Source organism: Arctopsyche grandis, chromosome 2, assembly GCF_051622035.1.
Source record: "Arctopsyche grandis isolate Sample6627 chromosome 2, ASM5162203v2, whole genome shotgun sequence".
Classification (NCBI taxonomy): domain Eukaryota; kingdom Metazoa; phylum Arthropoda; class Insecta; order Trichoptera; family Hydropsychidae; genus Arctopsyche; species Arctopsyche grandis.
Genome location: NC_135356.1, coordinates 22,560,347 through 22,581,520, shown reverse-complemented (window position 1 = coordinate 22,581,520; position 21,174 = coordinate 22,560,347). Strand labels below are relative to the sequence as shown.

The 21,174-nt window shown below is 32.4% G+C and overlaps 1 protein-coding gene across 4 annotated transcripts in view; it reads right to left on the bottom strand.

Moving 5' to 3' along the window:
• The window catches only part of Rdl (Resistant to dieldrin), a 112,366-nt gene that overhangs the window by 11,874 nt on the left and 79,318 nt on the right, over positions 1–21,174 (bottom strand). For 2 of the 4 annotated variants that reach the window (XM_077446363.1, XM_077446361.1), the window contains exons 4-6: positions 18,470–18,696; positions 9,899–9,981; positions 1,127–1,264 (exon numbers count right to left, since the gene is read on the bottom strand). In XM_077446363.1, the coding sequence (XP_077302489.1) occupies positions 1,127–1,264; positions 9,899–9,981; positions 18,470–18,696 (448 nt within the window). Of the gene's footprint in view, positions 1–1,126; positions 1,265–1,911; positions 2,050–9,898; positions 9,982–18,469; positions 18,697–21,174 lie in introns of all 4 variants that reach the window. The other 2 variants (XM_077446362.1, XM_077446364.1) reach the window with 1 other exon arrangement.

Sequence of the window (21,174 nt, the reverse complement as noted above, 5' to 3'; positions counted from 1 at the left end):
AAGTCTTTAATTATGTAAATTTGAGTCCGCGATGGGATGTTTCACGACTGTTACAAAGAAGCAATGTTCATTTCAGTACAAAATGTACAATAAATTGAGTCGGAATATCACTCAAGAGAGCACCAAATTAATATATTATATTGTATGTATATATCTATATATGTACATACAATGTAATTTATGGTATCGATTTAACATATCTCAATTAAGAATGCGACTTGGCATTTTATTTTAAAAGCGAATATTCTCTGAATTCACATATAGAATGTGATCTACATATATGTACATATGAAATAGATTCTAACATTGAGAATTCTAATTTATAGCCCAATGGAGTGATTCCCAACTGTTAAAACATTGCGACCATCATTTGTGGCAAAAAATCATATATAATGGTTCCTTATGTCTATTAATTTTGACTTTTTAGAAAAAGAAGTATTTAAAAAAATTGTGGCGTTTGTTCATCAGTAGTTAAATTATTTATAACAATTTATAGAAATGGCTGCTAAAGAGTATATAATTTAAAAAAAGGTAGGAACCACCGCATAAGAATAAAGTAAAAATGGGACTGATTCTGAGTTCAAATCAGTTAAAATCTCAAGGTCTAGATATTATATGAATTGAAACTTCATCTATTGTTAAAAAGGGGTATGGCAGTTTAGTAAATTTGAGGCATTATGAATTAAATGCAACGTGTCTATATTTACCATATATTGTTTTTGTGTTATTCCAATGTGAATATTGAGATTTTTTTTTGTGAAAATGAATGTTACTTTTAAATGAAACGTTAAGGCATGATGCCACATATGCCTTACGGTATGTATGCATTTACACACGTTTCAGACGGCTCGGTGTTTATTCCGCACAAAGGAATCTCGATCACGGAACATCTGGCGCTCGAAAATTCCATCCATAGAACTATCATACTAAAGAGAACTCGAGTGCCAGATATTCCACATCTGCGACTTTCGTGGCAATGTGCGAAATAATCCATTTACCGTTTCAAACAAATCGAAACTTCTTTTGATTCTGAATATTATTTCTATATTTTGAATTTAGACTTAGTCGGGTATTCCATCGCGGACTTTCAAAAGGTGGGGGTGGAGGTTTGTTGGATTTTGCTTACCTGTAGTGAGGCTGATCTCCATGGCGCGCTGTCTGTGGCCCAGCACCTTGAACTGGGGTAGAGACACCTCGTTGGATACGCCCACAGAGTTGGGGCCTTCGTTCCATTTATAGCGGATATCCCTCATGGTGTAGCCGACTGTATATTTGAAGAAAATGAATAACCCCGGACCCATTTTAGTGGGTTTTGCGAATGTATGATCGGGTTTGGGGTCTACACTTACCTTATTTATATTTTCGTAACCAAAAACAAAACGAAACGATAAAACAAAATAACAAAAGAAACTGAACGAAAAGTTTTTTTTCAGATGTTTTATGTATAATGGAATATAATGACGTCAAAACAAAGATAGAAATATAATTATAATAATAATAAAAAGAGGGTACAAGTAGATAAGGTACATAAGTGCAGCGTTTGTAAATAATGGTATATATATATACATGTATATTTTTTTTATTTTGCTTGTTTTTATATATGTATATATATATTTATATATTTTTTTTTTTGAGAGTTGAAAAGTAAAGCCGAAGTAACCGAGTGTCGGAGTGGGTCGGGCTTGTGGGCTGTGGGCTGTGGGCTGTGGGCTGTGGGCCGGGTCGTGAGCCGGGCGGCCGCGGCGGCCGGGTGAGCGTGCGGTGCCCAAACGTCGCAGGCGAACTGCCCACACGTCGCAGACGAACTGCCCAAACTGCCCACCACTGCCCAAAGTGCCCAAAGGGGCAGCTCGTTCCGGACTTCCGGTCACCGCACGCCCCGGACATCCGGCCGCCACCAGCGCTCGGTACCTGTCGTCAAGTTTATTTCTGTCGCCCGCTGCCTGTGCCCCAGCACTCGGAATTGCGGCAGCTGCACCTCGTTGCTCATGCCCACGCTACTGAGGCCGTCCCGCCAGAAGTAGCGGATATCGCGCATTGTGTATCCGACTCCAGAGCCAAACAAGAGCAAACACAAAATGCCGTCATTTACATTAACAACACTGGACAACACCGTCTCGTCTCGAGAGCAGCTCAGATGGGGCCCGGGGGCGCCGCGCCGCGCCGCCCCCCGGCCTCCGCCTTAACGCTACGGAAAAACCACTCGCTCTCTCTCCTCTCGCGCTGCCAAACGACAAACTCACATCATTACTTTTTTATTTATTTTTTTTAAAACAGAGATAACGAGCTCAATGTGACCACTCACTCAGCGTGCAAAGCGGTTGACAAAGCTTTAGGTAGAATCAAAATATACATATGTATAGCCAGCCACAAAAAAAAAAACAAAAAAAATAAATAAAACAAAACCATGCTATGGTAGAATGGATTCGGAGGTTCGGTGATTACTGGTCAAAAAGCACTGGACACAAAGTCACTAAAATCTCTATAACGGAACATCTGGCAGCCGAAAAGTCCATCATACCAACGATAACTATCATACTAACGAGAACTTGAGTGCCAAATATTGCGTATTTGCGCTTTTCATGGCAAAAAGTTTCTTTGTGACCACTGCAATGTGACTAATAATCCAATTACCGGATTCGGAGACTGCTGGAACTAGGAGGCAACGTTTCCTCTAAGCAGAAAAATAAAAATTTTATTGGGCGAAATCAGATGTGGCACGTGGTTTTTTTTAGATATGTAGTTTTCAACATATACAGTTAATGGGCCGCGTGTATGAAATAGTCCTTTCAAAAGTACACATTCGACCTATTTCGTTGAAATTGTATGGTAGTATTTATCCTTTTTAGTTTAAAACTATCTAAAAAAAAACCACGTGTCACATTGACCGCTGTCTGATTTCGCGCATTAGGGCGAAAACATACAGCGATGAACGGCATACCGCGTGCACGGCTCCTCGTCGTGGGTGGTTTCCCACATTTCTTAAAATATTGGATACACCGTTATCGATCACTGTCAAGCAAGGATAAATACAAGCATTCAATTTGACCGAAAAAGGTCCAAAGGATCATTGTGGGGCGGGGAATGCCGGGCGTCCCATGAATGGCCGGCATGGCACTGAATGGCACGCATTATTTTTTTCGCATGTTTTAAAGTATCACGTGCCACATTCGCCGCTGTGTGATTTCGCCCTTATCCACTTAATCGCCATGAGCGCAATCATCATAGAAAAGTTTTCTTAGTCAGACACTTTTAATTTATGTCGTAAACAGATCATCAAAGATCATAAGAGCTGGCTGGGAGTGGAGTGGTGAAAATTTTGACTGATCTACTACTGCAGTTGCGAAGAGTTGTGAAATAGGGACCAAATTTTTATAGTCTATGTATGTATGTATGTTTGGTCTATCTATGATTCCTCTAATCGTGTCGTCAATTGATCGTTTTGAGTTCATGCTTGGTTCTCGTAAGTCTCTATAGATCGACTATAGAAGCTTCGCTTGGTAAATGAAAATGCAGTCTAGTAGTGAGAATACAGTCGAACCATTCATTTGTTGTTTAATTAAATTAATTTGAATCGAAATATTAATATTATTTAACGACCGACCAATCACAAACGTCTTTGACCAATTTAGCCAATCAGAAACAAATTACAGACCCCAGATAAGATAGTGTGAAAAAGATAAAGTTATAGGCGTTTAAATAATAAAATCCGACATAATGCTCTCAGTCCAAAATCAATCGAAAAAGTAGAAATCAGAGAGTTGTAAACAAAAAACATATATGAGATCAAAAAGAAAGACGCCAAAGAAGCGGCGAGAACATCTTGTCCAAATAACAAACACCCCATTGGTCATTTCAATTTTATAAAAACATATTTTTATCATTCATTATATAATCTAGTAGTGAAGTAAAAATATATAAAAGAGATAGTGATAGCCTATAATGCAAATTTTATAAGATATAGTGTGAAAAAGATAAAGTTATGGGCGTTTATAGAGGTATATGTAGAGTGAAGTTTAATATGCATCGCCAATCACCCGAACATAGTTGAGAGCTGTCTTCGCCTCGAGATTTTTTGAATTTTTAAATATGTCAATTGCGATTATATTTCACGATTGACAGCGGACACAATTGAAATGTCTATCGGGAGCCAAACCTCGCAAAATGGCAAAGGTTCAAAGCGATCGGAAGAGTTTTAGGAATGGAACACTTATCGACGCACAAGTGAAACTAAGAAAAACCTTGTAACAAATTAATTTTTATATATCTATTATTTTACGTAAAATATAAGTTAGATATTAATATCATATTTTTTGTAATCACACCTTAACCGATTAAAAACTCAGTCTTATATTATGTATTTTTAAATTTCATTACGTATGACGTGCTATTTAATATCATAATAAAGAAATTCTGTTATGACTCTTGAAAATTTTCATGTAATATATGGTGTGTTAATATTAGGTAAGTGATCGTTTAAAATTTATTTCAACTCATTCTGTTGGCTCAAAGTATTGTATTTTTTTCTCAACAAGTGTTTTTTTCTACGTTTTATTTTCGTCGTACACTTTTCGGGAAAAGTAAGAAACGAGCACACAAGAAAGCTCAGACGCATAATTGAATTATTATACTATATGTATTTATATATATACACATACATATATGTATAAGATAATATACATAAACTGATTATATAATATTACAATCTGTTTTTCACGAAAAAAATTGTTTATTTTTTTTTCAACCTTTAGTCCCGGTAAACCAATTATTTTTTTATATGTAAGTAGCTTTTGAGAATTTTATTTACAATAAAAATGCTCCACATCATATGTATGTGACGTTTAACATAATGTACATCACGTATAATTATTTGCTTTGGTGTGTTGACAGAGTGAATGCGATAAAAAAAAAATGTCTTGTGTAGAAACGAAAAAAAATAGTTGTCACGCGTGTTTGTGTTTGTATCCAGAATTGTAGGTTTTTTTTCAAGGTTTTTCTTAGTTTCATTAATGCAGAGTTTCAATATAGAGGATCTCACGTGCATATACGGAATGCCTGAAACGGTACACTTTTATTTCACGTGTATTTGCGTGAGTGATCGGAAAGTGGTAAAAGGGTACAATTTTACGGTGCATTTAGAAAAATTACTTTGCTCCTTAGAACGAATAAATTCCGCAATACATAAATATATTTCTGTTGAATTTTAACCAGAATCATACATAGATCAGTGGTTTAATGCTTTCTATTGTGAAAATTATCGGTGCATTCGTTGAGCTAACAGGCTATTTGTGCCCACTATAAAAATAAATTGGAAATCATAGCTTGCCTAAATAAATAACATTCTGCTTCCTCTTTTGGGACGGTATTTTTCACAATATTAGCAAATGCCAGTAAAATAGTTCAAAATCACACATTAACGAGGAAGTTTTTTGACAGTAATAAAATACTTATGTATCTCAGACGACATGAGGTGCCTTTTATACCAATTGATATTATTATTTCAATTGAGAATTAATTTTATCAATATTTAATATGATGTGTCTTTTTTGATGGGAGAACCTTTCCATGTCTTTTTTGATGGGAGAATCGCCCGATTTGTAAAGTTAAAATTTGAGTGGTTTCCAGAAATTTAATCCAGTAGAAAGGTTGCTAGGCGTATTTGGTAGTATTATATTATATACAAGATTTGAATATTAATCTTATTCCGAAAAGTATGAAACCATCATTGTCAAAACATTATGATACCACTCAAATGGAAAAACAATTAGGGAAAAAGTTCCGAATGTTATAAAGAAATCTACTCCGAAAAGATATTTAAAGTGCGGGTCGAAAAGACACGAGTACATGACATAACAGGTTTCCATCCATATAGATTTATCTGCAGACAAAAAGTTTCTCAAGATCAACAACTTGTCTGTCGGTAAGGCTTTTGTTCACGATACAATACAATCGGTCGGGTGATCTAAGTAGTTTTCGTCGCTGTCTTTCAAGGACTCAAAATATTATTAAACAATGGAAGATAAGTCTATTGCTTCGATGTATTGTACGTCGTAGCCAGAGACCCTACGAGAGACGTCTACGGGTCGATGGCTACTTGAATATACATTTCTTTCATCCATCAGTAAACAATGAAAGGCTTTCTTTGATAAAAAAATAAAACTTGGAGTGGTCATTCAAATCACAACGTTACATTTTTACTTGGAGTAGGTATATACAATTTTCATCAACAAACAAAATTCTACGTAGATGGTCACTTAGAGAAAATCGGACCCCACACAAACTGACCATACTTAAACAGAAACACGGAATATAGTCAAGTAATTAAATCAATTCAAAGATTTTGACTGTTTTTAACCCTAGTACGGATATAACGATTTTCTAACACAAACCGATACGGTGCACCTTTGAGTATATTGGCCTGCTTTTTAAATGTTTTATTGTTTATTATGGTTTTAAAAAAAGAATAATTGATTATTAAAGTCATAATATTATATCTATTGATTAAATAAAATATATTTTAATTCAAAATAATAAATGCCATTTTGAGTAATAAGTAAGATAGTTGACTTCGTTCTGGATTAGGGTTAACTGTTCAAAGACCTTGAATTGACTCTTTCGGCTTAGAGGGCACGTGTATGGGATATGTCGGGGAGACACAGTCGAGGGGGATGGGGCTGGTGAAGCGTGCGGGGGAGCGGTGCATGCAAAACATGATGATATATATATATATATATATATATATATATATATATATATATATATATATATATATATATATATATATATATATAATTATGAGATGTCAAATCATTCCGACAGGGACACACGGTCACGGCCAGGACCCCGACCCACGATCCCGGATTTAGGGGTGTTGTGCCCGGCGCCCCGGAGACCGCGCCGCGGTTCGGTCGGCTAGCACACACAAACTATATATATATTATTATTATTATATATATAGATGATTGAGATGTAGATAGATTATATATACACGTATAATGTCGAACTCGAGAGAGCCTGGCGAGAGAGCTGTATACGGGGCTATTTGTTAAGTGTAGCAAGAATGTCACATCATTCGTTGTACCGCTCAGTGGTCACACAGACACAGCTATTCATTGTCTATATATAATATATGTATATAAGATATATGAGGAGTCTGCCTTCCGCTGGTGCTGTATATTCGAGAAGGAGACCCCGACACTATATGGTTCTTTTTTGAATTAATTAAAAATGGTGACGAAAAAAAATTAAAAATTAAAAGAAGAAATCGACATGTGTACAATAAAATAATATGACCATCGTGTACAGGTAGCGTAAGATGGGAGTACTAGCGATAGTGGAGGAGATGTGGGAGATGGGTGGAGGGGGAGGCTTAACTAACGGATATCCGCTTGATATGCCTCCGGAGTCACACGATCGCTTTGTACACTTCGGAGTCGACCTGCGTGGCGTATCGACTTTGAACGGAGTCGCGAAAGGCAATTCGGCCAAGTCGAAATTCATCTTTTTTTTGTCCAATTCAGAGATCTGACTATGAACTCTGATGATTTATATGTATTCAATAGTTTGAAAATTAAGCGTTCAAGTCTATAATAAATAAGAACTTTAATTTAAAATTTAAGGATCAATTACGTTCGTATAAATATAACAATTTGTACAAATTTTGTTTTAAAATCACCCATTAAAAAAACACTAGTTTTGATTGAGTGCAAATGTATCTTGCAAGACATCATTTAGACATCGAGACAAATAATAATTATTAATATTCGCTAAAATAATTGTTCATAAATAAATAAATACTAAATATTTATCGGATTGATTTAAACTTAACTATAAATTGCTTGTCAACATATGTATCCGTCATGCTCCGTTCTACCAATTTGAAATTTCTCAAGACTCGTTTTCTCAATTTTTCATCTGTTTGAACAGGAGTTTGTTTATCGTTAACAATTTTTTTTTGTATACATGTTTGTAAGATCTTTAATATACGAGACAAATTGTGATAATTTATAGATTTTTAAGCCATTAACGCTCCTTTCAAATATTAAAAAAAAGCATTTAAAAATCAATCTTCACTATATTTTTTATAGTTAATATATATCTCGTAAAATAAGTATGTTACTATGTAAAAAAAATTGAATACATACATATGTATACCTATACAAGCTCGATGATGAAACACACCAAAAACTCAGACAAATGATTCTCGAAAATTTCAAGTTAGTGGAATCAGGTAGACCGATAATATGTATCATATGGAGACAGAAAATTATTTAACTATCTGTGTATTCAAAAGATTCGTATAAGTAAATAATTCTGTGGAATCTCGCCTAAGTTTTGCGTGTACATACATATGTATGTATTAAGTAATACATAGATTTTTGAAAAATTAAAATAAAAAAAATGTAAATTGTAATTGGTTTTTATCTTAAATGAAATGTTCGGTATTTCGCGTATGATGAATTTCCAATTTGGTGAATTGTTTTCCGGACACAAATAATGTATTGTCTGAACAATTTTCAATCGTCACGAATAATTTCACAGTAATTCAGTTAATTTGAATTGAAACTTCTATCAAAGTTCACAGAATACGCTCCGCTGGGAAACGTCACGATTTTAACCTCAATTATATGAACTTTATATTATACATATGTATGTACATAAACCAATCAAGTACTTCGGCTTTAGCTATTTGTGGGACAAAAGTGCTCAAATATTTAAAAGTAATTACATACACAGACTGGATATCGCGTGCTTGCACGTACCTGTGTTAATGTACTTAAAAACAAAGTTACATAAATGTTACCTATCAATCTATTGCCAATCAAGCACAATCGACGGTGATATTTGATACTGATAAGTGGCAACATGATTGTTTTTTAATTATGCATCACTTGGGAATGCGAATTGATGCTAGTGTTCGAAGCGAACGCGTGACTCGTCGTATAAATAAGCTCTTATATATTAATTATTACACAATATTTGTATCTCGTAATTTGATTAAAAAAATAAAAATAAAAATAATCAAACAAAACAAATTATGTATACGAACATAAAATGATATGATCGTATGTATCATTATAAAATATATTATGAAAACATTTATTGAATATGTGTGCCAATAGGAAAATAATCCAAAGTAGAAAACAATGCTTTGAATGTATTTCAAGGAAATAATGGACCGGTCTGTGCTTTTTATTTATAAGAAATATCAGCTGGGATAACAGATCAAGTGATTTTATTGACATTGCTGTGACACTCCCCTCGAACGGGTGCTGGAATTGTGTAAGCATACATTTAAATGCATCCATACACACGTTTAGGTGCAACATCAATTTTATCATTACAAATAAAGAAATAAAATTAAAAACAAACAACGTCAACGTGTGTATGTACACATACACATACACGTGTGCGTGTGTGTACGACGAACACAAAAAAAATATCAAAAAACAATTTCACTTTAGCAAAAATATAAGCAAAATAAAATACATTGTTTTCTCAGATATATGTCATATTATTATTTTTTGTTTGAAAGCGTACAAAAATAATGCGTGTGATTATTTTCCCATTTGCCTTCTCTTGTATAGTATTAATTATATATGGGTAAAATTTTTGATACTACTTTAAAATATAAAGTAATTAATAACAATTGCACTTTTGTATGTTGATTTTGATTTTATTATAATGCTAAATTCGCAGGATTCGAACCTGCTAGTATTGGAAATGTGCACACGTGCAAACACCCATTAAGATTTCAGCCAAAAAATGATTGATCATCTATGAAATAGTCCAAAGTAAAATCAAATCAAAACAAATGGCGCAATGACTGATGAATCTATATATATATATGTATATAGTAAGTAGAAAAAATGTATTAAAAAAAGCATTTAATACTTACAACTCTCGATCTCAATGTGGCAAAGTTGTCGATCCATTGGAAAATACTGAAGATTCATTGGACACGATGCCGTGATGGTTAACCTGAAACAATGTAACAATTTTACGTTATACTCTTCGTATGTGAGTTGTTTCGAACGAAGTAATACGAAACTGCAGTGGAAACAACTGTCAAAAGTGTCCGATACAGAGATTTTGCCACTGAAAGCTTTCACAGCACAAATAAACTCAATGTGCAATGGTTATTTGATCCGAAACGTCGAGAAACACTCTTTGACGATAACGTTTCTGTTCAATTTATATTCTGGGCTAGTGCAGTGGATTTTCAGATTCGAAAAAAGCTGTATAACACATAAAATACATACGTATTTTATACACAATGTATCAAATATCAAAGGTCGCTATAATTCGTCGCATCTTCAGAACAATAGATTTGCAGTTAGATGGAATTTCTCGTTCGCGTTGCAAATACGTTGCAGCGAATGTAACCAATGCAATATTGGACGACGAACTATTCATGTTCATTTGAATAATTATCTATTGTCGAAAGTTTCATACACTACTGCATTGATTAGGTACAATGCAGTGATAACTGAATATTATATGTACATATATACATATACATTTCTACAGTTCTACAATTGTATATTTTAGATGTACATACATACTATGTACTATGTAAGTACATATTTATGAAATAAGTTTCAAAACGATTGGAAGACTGTAGGAATAGATAATCGTTAACGAAGTGAAACATAAAATAAGTCTTGTAAAAAAATCGGATGTGCCCAACAGTGATTTTTTTTTATTATTTAAGGAATTTAAGGAATATAATAAGTATAAAAAATAAAATTCAACAATGACGCACATATACCGGCTATGAGAATTTTTTTTTTGGGTTTTGAGAAAATGGCTATGAGAAAAGTTTGAGCGCTAATGTAAGGAAATTCACACAAGACAAAAGTTCTACTTCCGGTTGTCGGATTTTGTTCAATTTTTTTTTATTGCTTAATATCACCATTAATATTTTAAACGCAAAATATCTATAATATTGGGATAGTTTTAAAGATCAAGATAAAGTAATGAAACATTGTTCTAAAAAAATTACTACTTCTGGTTTAAGAATTTTATCCAAAACTTTACTAACTCCAAGTGAGTACAAAAATAATACAAATATAAATTTTCAGATTGATACGTTCAGGATTGATACGTGTGGAAAAAATCGTGTGGTCACAACATTTTTTACTTTTCTGAGAGGAAAAAATCCCACTCCAGTGTATGAAACGTGTTGTTTTTTATATTTATTTACATGATATTGATGCAAGAATAGTACTGGAAATTTTTCGCGAAGTGTACATACATATATGTACATATTTAAAGGATGGAAAATAATAGTTAATAGAACAAAAACCGAATTGACTGCCACTTCTGGTTTACGGGTCTCCACTAAATTGTATATATTACTAGGTATTAAGCTAAAATATTTTTAGATATGAAATTTCAGTTCAATGTATTAAAAGGTTTCGGAGTAAAGCTTGAAAAGCCTCGATTCTTTGGAGTAAAAGTACTACTTCCGCTTGAGGTAAAAATATTTAAAAAATATTAACTAACATACATATGTATGTAATTTATCATATCTATACATGTTACAAAGTTTCAGTGCGATTGGTTGACTTTCTTAGGAGACAATTGAATCCAAAAAAAGAGGACACCTATAGTAGGAGATATCACTTCCGGTCAATTTAAAAATTGAAATAAATTTACGTCGTATCGATAATCATTTCAGTAACCGATACCAAGATTCAGATTGATATGACTAACGGTGTTTAAAAAATCCCCAAAATACACAGCAACACATGCATATGTACACACACACTCACAGACATTTTTTCTAGACTATGAAAACGTAATCAGCGATCAATTCTGAGTTCGAATCAGTCCAAATCTCGAGTTTGAATTTTCGCATGATCTTAAAACCCCATCTACTGTTACTACGTATACATAGATAAAAGTAAAATTTAATTATTATATTACTGTAATGTAATATTATACATCTACGTAGATCAAAGCTAAGCTTATTGAAATTCATTCGTTTAATATCATTCAGAAAAAGTGAGTCGAATTTGTTTGGAAAATGGGCTTATTTCACATACATATGTACCTGTACAAAACGGGCCGTATATAAATTAAATTAATCAGGCTTTAGATGTTTGTAGGCGGACGTAGTAAGGTTGGCATCATTAGTCAAACAATAATAAGATTGAATCGTTGCGAATACGAATTTCGATCGGATTCGAACGAGTGTAAGAGAATGTGCGGGTGTGTCGTAATTGCCAATTAACGACGTCGCTCACCTGTGACGACGCCGTTAACCCACATCGCGTTTCGTTATTAAAATTAAAGGTCGACTGATGATGAGAAGGAGACTAATTATTAACGATACCGTTGTATAACGCGGCCACAAATCCGCAAGAAGCTCGTTATCGTGCGCTAAGTCTCAGACGACATATATTAATTATTTTTGAAAATTGAAAATGAGACGAATCTGACATGTCTGTAATGTAATTAAATTTGAGCAATACTAACAAAACATTACTTTATCTATCGATAAATATGATCAAAGTAATATATGGATCACACCCTTAATACTCTTATATAATATATTATATTTATGATAAATTTAATATTATTAAAAACGTATATGTACATACTTAGGACTGTAATTTATTAGAAAATTTATCAATCTGTTGGTTTGAATTGATTAAATAATGTGCATGGGCTATGAATTTGTTCGTCAATGTTCATTTAGACTCGGCTGTAGCTTAAAATATAATTTTAAAATGATCTAGAATATTGTATGTGAAAAGCAAAGACTCGAACTTGTCATACGCTTTCGATTTGATAAAATATTTAAATCAATTTTTTCAAAATAGGATGACAATCAGTATCGTTTTCTAATTAGTCGATTTCATGTATGTTCAGACGTATGGTTTTATTATAAAGCATCATTTTATAATTGCTTCACTATGAATGTTAGATAAATAATATGATGATATTGGTTTTGTATTCACTTATTTTTGAAATTTAATATTCACGTATGAATGTGTGTACATATGTATGTATGTATGTATATAAAATAGAGGCACACTTCAACGCCTTCATCTCCACGCTCGTGTTTTGACGAACTTTGAGAAATGATTGATGACTATTTCATAACATTTTGCGTAGATTAGGTACGCAGTGCTGTTACAACCCCTATTCACCCGTCTTTTTAACCTCTTTTTTGCGATAAACACCATCAATTTATAGGTGTATAATAAATGTAGTATACAGAACATTTGAAATTTGATCGTTTATCTTAAACTGCGCTGGTAATTATATGTTTTTTTCCTGAAAATTATAATATTTACGATTCTCGGCCCGAGATAAAATTCCAAGAAAAACATCGATACTACAAAATATTTGGCTCTAAATGAAAAAAAATACGGATGAATTGCTTTTTTTCAGAACTTTTTATATCAGGGAAGACTGTAAAATTGTTTGCCGAAGTGAAGCAGAAAAACTTTAAGTTGAATAATATGATATTACGATGTTTTTTTTATTTTATTTTTTTCTTTACCGCCCATACGAATAGTTAATTAGCATTTAAAATATAAATGGTTGAAAACTTTTGCAAAATTTTCTTTTACTATTTGTTTCTATGAAATAGTAAAAATAGACAAAAGACGCCGGGGGCTACCACATAATATATGTATGTATGTGTGCATATAAATATCTTAGATATAGTGAGACACGAGGGTGCTTGATGTAGAAAGGTTGTCAGCCTAGGATAGGATAAGTGTCTGTATAGTGCCTGGAGAGCCGTCTAGCGTATATAGTCTAGTCCTGACTCAAATTAAAAGGAAAACATTCAGTATACCCGAAGAAGATTTGTTAATAAATATAATTGAAGAAGAAATATAAGTACAAGTCATTTAAGCACCAACAAAATAAACTTAATAATAAATGGAACTTGTTAATTCAAAAGAAAATATATGAGGCAATAGTAATAACGATTACATACACAAATCTTTATAAAGCGGCAAATTTGATATTTTTGTTTCCGAGAAAAATCCGCTCTACTTCTACATCCGGCGAATCCACTTTAGAGTGGGTAATTTTTCTCAGCTTTTTGAAGAGGATATAAAATAATCCTAGGAAGGAACGCTTGCTCAATGTAATAAAGTCAAATGAAATTGACAAATGATGACATTAATAATATTAATAGTAGCTTTTTGAATATTTGTAAACCAGTATTTTTTAATGTATTAATAACTTTAAAATCTATCTCCATCTATAGCTGCAGATGTGTATGTATGTAGTTAATGATAATTAAAAACGAAATGAAAATGTCCCGGAGTCTCTCTCGGGATGACATCGGATCAATGAAATGAAAAAAATACATCATCGCACTAGAGTGAAATGGATTTTCAGAGTTTTTCCTGGCACGTTTGAATACAGTTGGGTTAGAAGGCGGACCGGGAGAGGAAGGAGGAAAATGAGGTGGACTTGGGATGGTGGTAGTCAAGCTTTTAAAAAGCAGCGACATGCTTTTCATCATTACGAATGCAGTGCGCGGGTCGTTGTTGTCTGACCCTTTGAAAATGTCACCAAGTCACCCCTTTTAGGTTTTTTTCTCTTTCCTTTCATGCGACATTTCCTTTGCGCGCGCGTTTTTCCATAACATCGAATTCTACGTCTCGTCGCCTTTTCTCCCCCCTCGTTCCTCAATTTTCTACTTTCACCCTCTCGTTTTTCCAAGCTTTCGACGGCGCGAAGTGTAAAAGAAGATGGAGGAAATCGAGAGGGGTTCTCGTCTCGCTGATTATTACTATTCGTGAGAGCAAATGCGTTTCTTCTGCTTCGTTTGATTTGATCAAATTTTTCTTTGATTGTTCGAATGATTCCCGTGCACTCTGAAAAATTCAAAGAGCTTGTCCACTGAGCAATTTTAGCAATCAAAGTTGATTAGAATTTTGAAACATTGTAGTTGAGAAACTCACGTTAATTATTCAATGAAATTTCGAACATTTGAGTAGTATCTTCTTTCCCAAATTTGGAGAATTTACATTTATATTTAAATTTAACGTTTGTTTATATGTACATACATACATTCGTTTGGTAAAAATATATCGTACATTCGTTTGGTGAAAATTCTATTAGATGCCCTTCATGGTAAGTCCAACATCATTATATAAGGGAAATTTAAAACACAGATAGATATGTATGGTAAAAAGCATATAATAATAAAGGCGAATTCCAATTAGCTATCTTTGAAATAAATAATCTAACATAAATCATACACTAACGCAAAATATTCTGATTACTTTGGATTCAATTTTCAATATAAAGGATATTAATTTCGGATATCCAATGAAACATGTGAGAGAAATATTATGAATGATGATTATATTACATACATATATGTAGAATAGAAAACCTACGTAATGTACAGAGTGTATGAAAAATCTTTAGCATTCATCCTTGAGTCATCTTTATTGGAAGGTCTAAATCAAGTTGATTTAGGCTTATATGCATTTTATGAATAACCGCAATTTAAAATATTAAAGGGGTGTTGTATAAGAATTTGTTATGCCTGTTTGGTAGGAAAAGATTTCTTACAAAAAAGCGACAAATCTAAATAAAGACCTACCATATATGTATATATGTATATAGGTATATAATTAATGTAATCCTTTAAAATTGATGAACTAGTATATTGACTATAAAATTCAATTAATAATTTAGTCATTAAACGTATTTTTCATATCACACTTGAAACGTTAAAAAATGAAATAACGTTTTTTCGTGGATTTATGTATGTAGTAATATATAACCTATTGTACGACCGCGAAGGAGTGGGTTAGGTGTTTTTTTTCTTATTTTTTTTCGAGAGAGAGGGCATGATGGGGGTTCGTATTATAAGATTCGCCTCAGCAACACCGAACCGAGATGATGGATTACGATTATGGCCTCCCGGATATCCGCTATTGCAATAAAATCGTAATGACGCACGGAGCTCCGGTTTCATAATGCTTAACGTGGCGCGTTTATGTCACCGAAAACCGTTAACGTGCCTCTGATTTTACGCAATATGTGTCTGCATATATTATTATATACACGTGTATGTAAATGTAACGGATAGACATGTCACATCCTTTTTCGATGATGCGTGCTTAAATTTCGACCGGAACAAATATTTTATATTAATTCACTCATAGGGTGTGGAGGAAACGGTTGGATGATTAGTCACTTGCAAATGAACACTTCGATTGAAATATAATTAATCGATGGCCGAGTATTGACCAAGAAATTATACTATGAGTTTTGGAAGAAATTTGAACTGTAATTTAATTTCAAATATTGATAGTGGAAATAATAATCTAATATAATATAAGAGAACATTTTAATAAATGTACTTAAGCTGTCATTTTATTACTGAAGCATACATATGTATGTAAATTGACAAAAGCAAGCTTTGAAAATGAGAAATCCGCCATTTACGTACGTATTTTCAACCTACAATGTATCTATGTTCATATGTATCTGTATGTTTCATTTGAATAGTTAACAATCGCGAATCATTTTTTTTTTATTTTGTAGGGTTCCGATCGAACCATTTTTAACGAGCGATAACGATCCGTAGTGTATTCATTTCAAAATAGAGGATTTGACCGTGAACTTCGTAAATCCACTGCATGGAAACACACAATGAATATAATATTTCACATTTTTCCGTCCGACGTACGTCCGAGATAATTGGAAATGTTCTGAATGCACATTCAATATGAAAATGAACAAAAAATAGTTCTGATTTTTAAATTCTGATAAGGAAAATATTATTAAAACATATTTTCAGGAAAAATTTGAGGACTTACTAGAGTTTACTTTTAAGCTTTTACTCAATGTACAGTTCGTGATTTGAGCCTTTATATTTGAAAGAAAAGTGGACTTAAACCAACTTTAAATATAACGTCTCATTTATTCAAATAATTAAGTTTTTTAATGAACTTCCAAATATGAAATTGTGTCTTGAGAATATAAGGTGACTTATCACTAACTCTTACACTCATAATTCAGAATCATGTAATTCGAATAGTTTTAAGTACCTAAAACTAAGAAGTCAACAATTAGAAGATATCGCAAGTCAATTTTAAAGGAATCGTGTTGTGGATGTCTACAAAATAAATTGTATATTTTTTATTAGCTCATTATACGAAGAGATTTAAATCTCATTGAATTTATACTATTTGATATGGAAACATAAATTATGTATATGTAGGTAGTGTAAAACATGCGAAATGTGCGTTAAACATCGAATAGAATTGACATATTCACGTTTTCGATAAATTTGTCAACCCAAGCATTTTATTATCAATTATTTACAATGCCGCTTTGTATCGCCGAAATTTCTGGTGAATACAATAAATGTTAATATATACACATGTAGTATAAATGCGCTTGAATAATTCATCTGAATTTCTAGGAAAATTGATTGTCAATTTCATGAACATGAAGCTTAGATACGTTTGTACTATTGTATTCGCATTCGTATTTTTTTAAATCGGCGATGAATGGGTTTGAATAGAATTGAATAAAATATTTCACCCAAATCGAAGATATTTAAACGCGAATTGGAGTTTTATTGATGTCTCTGTACACGTGAATATAATATATTGAATTATGCGTATCGTAATTTTTTTAAATGCTATGAAGCTTATGATAATAATATACCTACTATTGTGCTTTTATTTGATTTGTAATAAAAGCACATACACCCACCAGTGAAAAGATTTTTATATCAATTGTGGCACATTTTTAATCAAATTATTTTATTAATTACACTTCAAAATCAAACTGTAAATTGTGGAAAAAGTATCTGTTCGTTATTTTTATACCTACAACGAAAATAAAGTCAATATAGGAAGACAAATAAATAATAAGCCTATACAAAAGTAGTCTCATCGAAACAACAGAAAAGCTCTTGTTTACGCAAAAAAAACAACAAAATACTTATCGGCATACTATGCCAATAAGCAGCTCTACAAGGAAAATGGAAAAAGTTTATTTTATTTTCTTGAAAATAATTTTTTGGAGAGCTCTTAAACATAATTATTTTCCGACTTACGAAAAAATTTATAAGGATCTTTTCAATAAAGCGAGACACTTAAGTAAACAAATTTAGACTAAAAGGAGCTAATAAGATTATTTTTGCTAGAATATTTATATGAAAATATTCATCGTATTTTGCAATATATAAGAATGTGTGTCAGTCGTGACACTCATACATTTTATATTCAGAAAATTAGAAGGTTTGAAATTTCACGGTATGGTTACAGTTGGAAAATGAGACATATGTACATATACATATATTGATCGGATAGGAAGCAAAGTACTCGATTAAATCGACTTGGTTTAAAGCATGTATGACAGACAAACAGCGAATTTTCTATTGTCAATTACATTGGAAAATATACTCTTATGGTGTCTGATGGACTTTTTGTAAAAATAAATAATAAAATAGATCACTTACCTAATACTCCTCGTGATTGAGCCGGAGTGGTGTATTCTGATGAACTCGTTGCTGGTGGTTGCGATGTGAAAGTAGGACTGTTTTTCATTGACGAAGAACGTGTCCGGCACCCAAATATTTTTGATGAACTCTGAACCCACAGACAAAGTTTCGACACCTGGTCGTTTCTTGTATGCCAGTCTGGGATCCGTCCAAAATTGGCGAAAGTAAAAATCCAGCGTGAAGTCCTAAAGACACCCCCAAGAAAACAATGTTATTATCAACGATTACAGTTAGCGATAATGTATAATATTTTATTTGTGTTTAATAATATATTATTATTGATATATCCAATCTAATAATGTCTATGAGAGTGATTGAATTAACTTCAAAAACATACTAATATTAATTTCATCAATATGTATTTGATGTTGAAGTATAAAGTGGGAACGAAACACAGGATAATGTTTGCTACATATAATATACATATATAATACATATAAGGTATATATAATATATATATATATATACATATAATAGATAGTGAGTCGATTAACATTCAATGACTAAGGTTATATATAATAAAATCAGCATGACATAACAATGATTGAGGTATGTTTTATATAATAGATATGGATTGCCAGTGAAAACTGTTCAAAATATATATATAAATATATATTTCAAAGTAAGTATTGAAATTTTTTATAATATGATTGTGAACTTGTATATATTCCAAGAAACAAAGTCGGAAATATACTTACCGTATCTTAATCGCAAATCTTGCCTAAGGGGGGGATTCAGTAAAAATGTAACATTTATAATATACACATATATTTCTCAACAGCAAAAATATATATGTAATACACAATAATAGACACATCAAACGTGCAAATTGGATGCATCATGCAAACAGATGTGTTTCACTTTTTTTTGTGTTGTTTAAATGTGTGTTTTATTTTATTTTCTTGATAAAATTAGTGTTTGATTTTGTTATTAAATGTATTAAATTTGAAAATTAAACCTTGATAGAAATTCGTGCAAAAATTAACCTTACATTATTTACGCATTTGAAAGAAATTCTTTCAACTGTCAAACGAGCCTAAATATAATATCTATCACATTTAAATTAGATGATAAACATTGATAACCGATCTTTGTCACGTTGATCATTATTTTTATCACACATGCCTTTTTATATTAAAAACACTATCTATGTATATATAAAAAAATATGATATTATGCGTTCTTACCAAGCCCGGTAAGAATTTTCCAACTCATTAATTATAATGTTCAAAAACAAATTCAACAATCAAAACTTATGTTAAAAATTACGCTGTACATATATACACATTTAAGTACGAGAATATTTGTTATATAAATTTGATATTTTGAGCAATTTTCACTAACGATAAGAATAAGCTGATTTAAACGCAATATTTTATTCTTAAGAATAAATTTAATACATATGTAGATACGTGCAATGAATGTGATTTAACATGCATCTATGTATATTCGATTTATGGAATGTTTTTTTTTCATTTCAAAGCAATATCACTTGTGTTTTAACGACATTGGGTATTTAGGATTTCAAGTACATTAGATCAATTCGAATCTATGTGTGTGTCATTTCGGCAGATTGCGCAAATGTAATACGTGAAAATTAGATTCTGATTATATTCATTCGTGAAAGATATATTATGAGAGGTAAGAAATTGAACAAACAAATTTAGAATTTGTTTTTGACCTTTTGATTTTTTTAAAATTAAATTAGCTTATTTAAAATTAAATTAGATCAAAAATATTCTCATGTGAAAATGTTTGCTCAGTAGCATGTTAATATTTTACATATGTAGATGTGTTTGCGTATTCAAATATACTCAAAGTATAAAAGTAATACAATCAAAACATTAGATTATTTTGCGATTAAAATGCAATTATAAATTGTAATTCAATTTTCTCTGTTTTACCACACTGAAATGGTCACAGAATTAAATCAAATTGAAAGGTCACCGAGGCTATGCTATGCACAGCCACAACATCACTAAGTGCATTTCGATGCGGTATTACGTAACTGCACTAAAAGGCTTAAGTCGATTAAATACGTAAATGCGATAAAGTGCACGTGAATGCAATAAAGTCATCGGCGAGCATGACTCACGGCTTTGGGCGATTAAATCGCACCGAATCAATAGTATTAAAACGTGTGGGCCCATGCAGGGGGACACGTGGAAACCGAAATACTGTAACTAGGTGGATGTATCTACATCCAGGGCTTTCAAGATTTAATTCAAAGCCGATTCTGCAATGTGGAAAACCGCATTACAGCAATGTTAAGCGGGGAAAAGTTCACTTTATTTATTTGTTTTTGGTTTCAGTGGACACTTACTGCATTTATTTAGTACACGTTTATGAAAATATTGCACCCACGTAATTGTACGTGGGTTTATATGTACTCATACAAGAGTATTTATATAATAAGCACCTACTTGTCGTATCGTAAAGTGCTTTTAGCCTGTCACATGTCACGCCATACTCTACTGTGAAATTGGGACACATCGCTTTTTGCAATGATCAACCTTTTCAGTGCCCTCCCTCTTTCACACGTGTCATTCGAGACTAGGTCGTTTTTAAAAGCGTATCAATTGACATGGGGCTTGAACAATGAATACTCCCTACAAATTCGATAGGTGACTATCACAATCGCTTTGTATTTGGATAGAGATTAT